This window comes from Cariama cristata, unplaced genomic scaffold (genome assembly GCF_000690535.1).
Source record: "Cariama cristata isolate BGI_N322 unplaced genomic scaffold, ASM69053v1 scaffold45571, whole genome shotgun sequence".
Classification (NCBI taxonomy): domain Eukaryota; kingdom Metazoa; phylum Chordata; class Aves; order Cariamiformes; family Cariamidae; genus Cariama; species Cariama cristata.
In genome coordinates, this window is record NW_009600742.1 from 31964 (window position 1) to 41393 (window position 9430).

The 9430-nt window shown below is 38.2% G+C and overlaps 1 protein-coding gene across 1 annotated transcript in view; it reads left to right on the plus strand.

The window, feature by feature from the left end:
- The window catches only part of ALS2 (amyotrophic lateral sclerosis 2 (juvenile)), a 36743-nt gene extending 27661 nt beyond the window's left edge, over positions 1-9082 (plus strand). The window contains exons 24-33 of the mRNA XM_009710111.1: positions 1153-1320; positions 1597-1714; positions 2283-2440; positions 3167-3289; positions 4343-4519; positions 4905-4950; positions 6579-6640; positions 6806-6955; positions 7241-7337; positions 8399-9082. Coding sequence (XP_009708413.1) covers positions 1153-1320; positions 1597-1714; positions 2283-2440; positions 3167-3289; positions 4343-4519; positions 4905-4950; positions 6579-6640; positions 6806-6955; positions 7241-7337; positions 8399-8437 — 1138 coding nt within the window. The 3' untranslated portion in view covers positions 8438-9082. The remainder of the gene's footprint in view (positions 1-1152; positions 1321-1596; positions 1715-2282; positions 2441-3166; positions 3290-4342; positions 4520-4904; positions 4951-6578; positions 6641-6805; positions 6956-7240; positions 7338-8398) is intronic.
- The last annotated feature ends 348 nt before the right edge of the window (positions 9083-9430 follow it).

A 9430-nucleotide genomic window follows, 5' to 3' on the forward strand; every position in this document is an offset into this window, starting at 1 on the left:
TGAACTGAACACTTGCAACCTTAGCAGCTGTCTGCTTTTTACCCCAGTAGGGAGTCTTATGAATAAATGTATGTACATATTTGTGAAGATTGCTCATGAAATAAGGATTTCACGTACCCTTTTCAGGCTCTCTTGAAGTTGAAAATCTTCTGGTCTAATTTGTGAAAAGGCTTAGACCCTACTTTTTCTGCTTTGTGAAACTGCAAGTGTGGGGAAATATCAATGTCGCTAGTTCTCATCTCAAACGTGGTGGAAAAAATATTAATGAAAGGTCTGATGATTTCTGACACTTGATTCAAATCGAGATAAATGCTGTCAGGGTTAACAGTTCTATTTGCTTTATGAAAGCTTTTCAAAGCCCTAAATGTTATTATATGTCTGAGATATCTGTATCTCTGTATATAGGGAGAACAACAGTTTTTGATTTTCCTTTGGCTGCACAGGATCCCCGAGCATTGGCTGTCAGTGAAAAGATGCCTGGGCTGGTTTTGCTCTCTACCAGCACATCCCTAACATGTCATGTAACATCATATGTAGATACTACTTTAGAGGCAGAAGCCATATATCCATCCTTGGTATTTATCTGTGTAGCTATGCTATTTGTACATTCCAGGGTAGTGAGGTATTTGGGACATATTTGTATTAAGTCCTAAACCTTCTGAATGAATACTAGTGGTGAAGATAAGCCCAGTCAAGTGCAGTATGTCCTGTTTTCTTGGAAATCAAACCAGTCCTTTTTGTGTTTAAACAAATCATTTCCTAGAAGACTCCAAGAGAGAATAAGACTGAATTGTGTAATGTAATAAGGTTTGTAGTTGTTTCCACATGTAAGTATTAAAAACATTTTAATCTTGTAACACTATAATAAGTTACGTGGATTAATGTATGTTAGTTAGCAAGGAAAAAAAATTCAAGGATAAGTATAACTTCTTGTAAGTTCTTTTTAAAATGTGTTGAAAGTCAACACATTAAATAGTAGGGTTTAGGTTTACTCTTACTGATAAACTTGATTCACAGTAGAGACTAAGTATATCAGCTTTTGGTAAAATAGTATGCGACATTAGATTGACATTAGGCACAGGTGGTTTTCATAGCTGAATGTGGTGTTTCATGACCATTTGATTTTAACAGACTAACTGGTCATTTTATTAGGCGGAAACTCGGGATCCTGGCAGTGCCTCCTGATGAGAAATGGAAGGCAGTATTTGAAGAATGCTGGAACCAGCTTGGCTGTGAGAGCCCTGGCCAAGGGGACAGATGGAAGGCTTGGGACAACATTGCGGTGGCCCTGACCACCAACAGACGGCAACACAAAGACAGGTTGGTTCCTAGAGAATGTAGTCAGCAAGACAAAGAAACTGTTGAGAGAGAAACTGGAATCACACTCTACTCTAGACTAGAAACTAACTGTAAAAGTTCAGTTAAAACAACAACAACAAATCCTAAATAAAATCAGAACTGTTAATGCTCTGCGCTATAAACCCTTTCAGGGACATACTGATGTTTAGAATTAGTTCAGTTGTTAACTTTGGGGTTTATTTCCTACTTGAATATCTCATAATCCATACAATGTGTTTGTCCTTGTTGTAACTGCAGCCCAGAACTACTGAGCCGCTCACATACTCAGACACTGGAAAGTTTGGAGTTCATTCCACAACACATTGGTGCCTTCACCCTGGAAAAATACGAAAACATAAAAAAATATTTGATAAAGGTATTGTGGCTCTCAGATGCTCACATAGCTTGTTGGTAAGGCATGATGTCAAGCTCACTTTGTAGTAGCTTTCCTTAATTCATTCCATATTTGCAGTCTTGTAATCCATGTTGTATTCACTCATGTTTGCTCATAACATCCTAATTTATTGAATTAAAATCCACAACTAAGACTAAAACATTGTATACCTAATAGATACTGCCTTAAAGTCAGTTTCTGCTCAGTTACTGTTTTAATTCTTATATGTTGTATCCCAGCAAAGCATCTTGAAATACTTGCTAATTATTGCATGTTAATTTTAATAGCACTGGACAGATGACTAGTCCAAGTAGTAGCCCAAGTTCTTGTACTGTATAAGTCCTCTATGAGCTGTATTCAGCTAATACATAAACTTTACAATCCAAATGGCAATCTGTTAAATGTAGCTCATTTTTTTATGTATTTGTAATATTTTTTTCAAAGCGTGTTGTTAGATCTGTGACCCATCTCTCTTGAATTCAGGTTTTTTTTTCTTTAATTTGTCTGGTATTGACCTATCTGACTGGCCAATTAATATCTTTCACCTCAGGCTTGTGATACTCCTCTCCATCCGTTGGGCAAGCTGGTGGAAACACTAGTAGCTGTCTACAGGATGACCTATGTTGGAGTAGGAGCTAATAGACGATTACTACAGGAGGCTGTAAGAGAGATAAAGTCCTACCTCAAACGCATCTTCCAACTGGTTAGGTAATGAGACTTTAAATTTTCAAGTCAAACTACTGCTGAATTAAATAAAGATGTCTCGTGTACTGAAACTGTCTAGTGTTTATGCAGTCCAAGTGTGCCAGTATCTTTTACTTTGTTTGGGGTTTGCTTGTATTTCCTTAACCTTTTTGAGGAGTCTTGAGTATTCTGTCAAAATAAAAAAAAAAATTAAAATCTTCGCCAAGGTGTATTACATCCTACATTGTACTTCAAAATATGGCTGCCAGAAGCTCATCTTGAATGTGGATTTCCAGTTTAGAGTCTGTGGATATCCATGCTGTGAAAAGACGGTGTTCAAGGGGTACAGAAGAATCATGCTGAGGGGGACTCGGTAGTGTATTCCGTTAAAGTCCTTACTGACACAGATGAGCAATATTCCTATGAAGTGTTTGCTCAGTTTCTTGAGAGCAATTACAGCTTTAATTGGGTTCTACCAACCTGAAAGCAGAAATACTCCAAATTGTTAATGGTTAGAAGCCTTGTCTGGAGGGCAGTGATGTCTAGGTAGGAAAGGTATCTTTGGCATTGGAGGGGTTGGCCTTCCTAAGTTTTCTTCCAGGTAGATGGTACTGTATGACTGTTAGCTACGTGATCTTAGTCCACCAGGTATTACCTCAGCTGACTTTTCTTTCCCATCTTGCCTTCTAATGCTGTAATTTGTGGAAACTTCTTGAAATGAAATCATACGTTGTTATGTGTGCCATTTAGGTTCTTGTTTCCTGATCTTCCGGAAGAGGGCAGCACAATTCCATTTCTGGCAACAGAGACAAAAGGAAGGCGATCATTTTGCAGTGGGAAAGCTGACTCCAGATCCGAATCTCCTGAGCCGGGGTACATAAAGGGGAAAGAAAAAAAAACACTAATGAAGGCTTAATTTTATTTTTGTTGGCAGTTTTTTCTCAGGTGGGGGAAGAAAGATAACCACGTGTTTAACTGATATCCATCAGTTATCCATTTTCTTTGGTTCTGATGACAGATTCTGAAGCAAACTTCCATGTGATGGTTGTAATAAGCATTTCATCCTTGTTCTGTGCAATGGTTCTTTACTTAAGCCCAAACTTGTTTTTGTCTGTTTTGGGTAAACAAGTTCAGGCTTGGGCCTGGGCTTCAGCAAAACTATTTGGGATAGGAGCACTGGGGCGGTAATGCAGGCCCAGTGCACATATACTACATCATAAGTAGCCTGACACATGGAGCTTGCTGTTCAGTCCATCGTTGTCGTGTCCACAGCAGGCCTGGGTGTGGTCAAACCAAGGAAGAGGGATCAGTAGAGACTGCCACTTGAGAGGGGCTCCAACAACCTGTGCAGGTGGTATTAGTAGACACCTTGAGTTCAGCTTTCCTTATTAGGATTACAGCTTGATGTCAAGCAGCTGCTGACTTTCTGAAGCCTGGAGTGTGAGTGTGTGGAGCTAGGCCAGGGAACTTAATGGGTTTTAGCCTATTTTCTAGCTTGTGCTTTGAAGGTAAAGTTCAGCTGTCAGCAGAGTAGCTCTGAATGGGGGCTAAACGATGAGCATGAAGGTAAAGGTAAAACTTGAATTATAATGTAGTACAGTATTCAGCTTTTACATTATACATGGGAGAAAGACAATGTTCTGTTTAAAACACATAAACCACAAAAAACCTGCACCACAACCACTCCCCCCACCCCAAACCCACCTGTATGTGGACTGTAAAAGAAAACTACTCTAAAATATTTCTTAGCACAGATACTATTTGATGGATTTGTACTTATTTTATTATTCTTATCCCTCATAGAATAGGCTCACACCAAATGAAAGATTTGTTCCAATGATTTCTTTTTCATTCAATTTTTATGTATAATTAGATTTTTAAAATGTCTTCCTCTTCAATTCACCCCCCTCTTTTTTTTTTTCATAGCTATGTGGTAACCAGTTTTGGGTTGCTGCTCCCTGTACTACTGCCACGACTCTATCCTCCTCTATTTATGTTGTATGCCTTAGACAACGAGCGTGAGGAAGATATTTACTGGGAATGTGTTTTACGTCTAAACAAACAAACTGATATGGCTCTTCTAAGTTTTCTTGGAGTGCAAGCGTGAGTATGCTTCCACAATAAAACAGAACTTAGAAAAGATTATGGCATGTGATTAGATAAAGCAACTGAAAAAAACCCCACTATTGTCTAAAGTGTTTTCTGTGATTAAAATGCATCTAAACATACCTCTGGCTAATTAGTATGGTTGCGAGAGTGAATCAAAGCTTCCCTCTTCCAAGGGCGGGGGGCAGATTGGCATTGCTACAAAACCAGAGTGAGGCATTTCAGATTAGGCTGGTTTCCAGCTATTTGTGCTAGATGCAGTTGATCCTGTATCCTGTTGAGCTGTTGTATCGCATAGAAGAAAACGGTGACTTCATTTTCGGAAGGTGAAAAATGTTTTAAGACTGTGCTCTCTCAATAGACTATGTTGGGTGTCTTACAGGAAATTTTGGCCAGGAACTGTATCCATCCTTGGAGAAAGTAGAAAGGTATGTTCATGGGGTCTTGACTTACAGTATGCTTTGCCCAGTGCAGCTTTCAAAAAGCTGAGTTCATGAAAAATGGTCAAAGAATTTTTGACCAGGCATTTTGCTTAAGAAATGCTATGCTATCTTGTTTCCTTAAAATTAGTCTGCTACTTAAAAGCTACATTAGTGATTTCTTACAATAGCTATCAGTCCAGCTTTGTCAATTACTGTCTTACTCTGTAATGAATTCTAATTCAGGAAGATATTTGCTTGGTCTCCAGTTATGAAAGTGTGAGAATAAAAGTCTAGCAAGGAGATTTTCAAGCTGCTTAAGAGTTATACCATTGTATACTTTCTGATTAGGAGAAGAATTGTATAGTTTCTATTCTTAATCATTACCTTGCTGAAAGTGGCTGAATGCTCGTCTTAGATGGTAATAGTGTAGTACTCAATCTCTGTGCTCCAGTAAGAGTGATTCAATAATGATAACTTTGAACAATTTCAATGTTTACAGTATACTTTAAATCATGTCTGTTTATGAATCGGTATACTCTTATTTGAAATTTTCACTTTCTTACAGTCATGTAGATACTCTTCCCTGTTTATAAACGTGGCTTGTGCAAAGTCTGTAATAATCAGGAGCACGGCTTTCATCATAGTAGTTGCTGCATGTGGACGAGCTGATACTCCTTGATTAGAGTGTTACAAGTTTGTAATAATAATCAAAGCTGCTGCTGAATCCCACCCCTCAGGCTATGGGTTCCCAGCAGTCCCCATTTTTCCCAAATGGTGAAGCTGAAGATTCACTTGAGAAAACGTGATGCAAACCTCCACTCAGACTTTAAATGTTACAAAATCCAGCAATAACCTGTTTCTTGAGTTACTTCAGATCTTTTCTATTTTTAGGTACTGGACAAAATTCTTACCAGCTCTCTGAATCCTTCACACTTCTGACTGGTTTTTGTGGTTGTAGAGTAGAGCCCCTCCACTCTGAAGTACTACGTGTCATGTGTCTTCTCTGAATTGCGCAGTATATGATGTTCTCTGCAGCCGTTTACCTTATTTGCTTCAATTTCCTTCAATTAAACAGGATGTTTTTAGGCAAGACATCATGTTTATCTGTTTCTCTCCTCTGTCCAGTTTCCCAATTTCTGTGAATTTCTCTAGGTCTTTTTGCATCCATCTGTTCTCTACCTGCTCCATTCAGAAAGACTTGGGTTCAGTTGCTTATTAAAGGCTAACATTTATATTTGTTCTCTTCTGTTTGCACCAAAGCTGAGTCTCTGATTATTGACTGCTATGACTTTCCTAGGTTTCAACCATTCCAGTCTTATGGTTCTCTCTTGACTGTTAACCATTAAGATTTAATGATTCTCAGTCTTACTTGACCTGGGAGATATCCAAAACTGATTCTTGTAACATACGAAGGAATTTGGTACGGGCTTTTCTGAATTTTAAATGAAACTGATACAAATTATATGTAGGCAGATTTCCTGGGTGACTTTAGCATCCAGGCGCGTTCCCTTTTTGCACAAGAGAACTGGAGGAAAAAAAGTCTTTTATGCCAGTGTTGCATGATGCTCTGCTTTTCTTCTGCTGAGTAGTGGCGTGGTTAAACCTGCATGATAAATCCTCTCATGATTCCACAGGTATCATCAAATACAAAAGATGCCTGCTTTGCCTCTGCAGTTGAATGTTTACAGCAAATCAGGTAATTCTCTGAAATTTGTCTTTTGGTGTTTTACTGTTCCTGCTACAGTAGTATCTGGTTTACTTGATTGTGATAGACATGCTAGCTAGCAAATTGTCTTCCTGATTTAGATGCAGATATGTAACTACTTATTGTTATCCTGTTTTGCTTTTGCTCTCCAAACAGTACCACGTTTACCCCAGCTGACAAGTTGAAGGTGATTCAGCAGACTTTTGAAGAGATCTCTCAGAATGTACTTGAGACTCTTCAGGAAGATTTTCTGTGGTCCATGGATGACTTATTTCCTGTTTTTCTCTATGTGGTGCTACGAGCCAGGTAGGCACCAAGAGTGGCATCAGTCATAAGCTAAGCATAGGCAGTATGAGTACTATAAACACTCCTGTCTCTCATTATAGGACTAATTGATAGCTTTTTGTAACATAGGAAACTTTCCATTTTGGTTGTTTGCTTTGGCCTGAAAAAAATTTGAACAGTTAGCTGTGAAATGGCTGTGACTTCAGAATGAGGTTAGGGAAGAGCATGTTTTTTGCACACCGTCATGTACATAAAGTAAAAACATTATAATGGTATCTTTTGTTCACCTGTTCTCTTTCCAGACAGGATAAGGAATTTGGGGTCTGAGGTGCACTTAATTGAAGACCTGATGGATCCTTATCTGCAGCATGGGGAGCAAGGCATCATGTTCACTACCTTGAAGGTATGAGAATTATTCAGGGTTATTAAAAGCTTCATTTGGAAATTAATCAGCTTTGAGCAGTGATGATCAGCTTAGGACAATTGTATGAACATTAGGTTGTAACTTCTTCGACATTTTAACTGAATTTTTTAGCTAGAATGAGCAAGGAAACCTAACTTAGAACTTAGGGTAACCCAGCAATTGCAGGTACTGCTAATAAAATGGTGCAGTGTGCAAATGTACTTTATTCAAATATAACATTGGCTGCTGTTGACTGTTCTGAATGCTCACCTGGAACCTGTTGTTACCCTGCGACTTAACAAACCTTATTCCCTTTATAAAAATTGAAATTAAGTGATGCTTTGGACATTAGCCATTCTAATAATGTTTAAGTCTAATATTACATCAAAATGCTTCAGGAATTCAGTTTTGAAAAAAAAACACAACACTTTTGTTACTGTCTCACTCTCCACATTCTGTTTAGTGTTGGTTAATATATGTAGTAGAAGCAGAATCTTAGTTTCCATGAGTGCAAGTGTTGTCTGAGACATATTAAGCTTCTGGTCATGGCTGACCCAACAGATATTTGAACCAGCATTAAGGAGTGAATAGCTATTAGCTGCAGGTCAGGGTATTTTTCTAGGTGATAGAAACCTTTGCTTTTCAGACTGAGTGCTTTTGAAACACTTAATCCCTGCATCCTTGTCCTGTAAGAAAAGACCTTCTTTTTTGGACCCTTCTGTCAAAGGGCAAAGAAAGACTTATGAGCAAAAAAACCCCACCAACTTCATCTTGGGAAAGCTGGGAGCTGTGAAAGTATTCAGAGTCCTGAATCATGCTATGTTGCTTCATTAGGAGTTGGACATAATTTGTAACTTAAAATCTCCTGTTGTTCTTTTTGCTAGTTTACCTATCAGAAGATTCTCATGTGTTGAGTGTCACTGTATCATCACTGCTTGTAGAAAGCCTAGTCCTCTGTTTTCTTGGATAGGAAAAAAAAAAATCAACCTTGTTGTGTATGATGCTTTATCAGCTTGCTGAGAACTGGTATGTATGCTAAACTGAACTTTGTTTTAATTCAGGCATGTTACTACCAGATTCAACATGAAAAGCTTACCTAGACCATCATTTACGACCTGGCTCTGTGGGATAATCTGCTCAGTGGAACTTCACTAATACCCACTTTCTTCCCTGAAATGGCACTTAGAAAATACTCTGTTACAGTTCTGTTGTTACAGATGAAAATATTCAGTTGTTTCTTCTGAACTTTGTTTTAAGATTGGAAAACTGCAGCCAGAGGCTATCTGTGAAGTGGTGATGAAGCTAGAAACTTGGTTTGTCAAGTACTTGCCAAGAAGAAACAATTTCCTATACTGACAGAAAGATTCTTGACTCCTTTTTAAATTAACAATGCTGCAAAAAGGCATGGCATCTACATAGAGTACATGTGACAGTCTGGACTGCATGGCTTCTAAAGCAGTGGGTTTGTTTTTATTATTCCTGGTTTGTCAACAGAGATGTTTAAAGAGAATGAATTGCACCACAGAACCATTCAGTCTTCCTGAATTAAGCTATTCTGTTTGTTTATTTAAAAAATAGAAATATGTTAGTATTTATAATGGGTAACCTATAGTGTGTTTGGCTGTAAAGGTTTTGAGGCATCTGTGTTGAACAGCATTGCTGAATGCAGTATTAATGCGCTGTTGTGGAAATAATCACACTGTTATGGACTTCCCTGTTTACTAGAATTTTAAATATACAGGCATTCACCATTCTTTCTGTTTATGAAATAAATAATGTGCACTGACCACTTCAACTTTTGGCACTGAATTAAATAGTCTGTAGTGTTCAGTTTCATTACCCTGAGGTAAGAGGACAAACACTTACTCTGGAAGCCCATGTGATAGGAGGATGGGAATGTACTCTTGAACAAGCTGACAGTTGTTCAATTGATTAGGTTTGAGACTTTTGCCTGTTAACTTACATGTCAGAGTGAAAAAAGCTAACCTCTTTGCATTTTTGAACATGTAGAGAACAAGTAATTTCCCTGGGGGACTTGTGTGTGTGTGTGTGGTGTTCTGTGGTTTACGGTTAACTTTATTTATACCAATAAC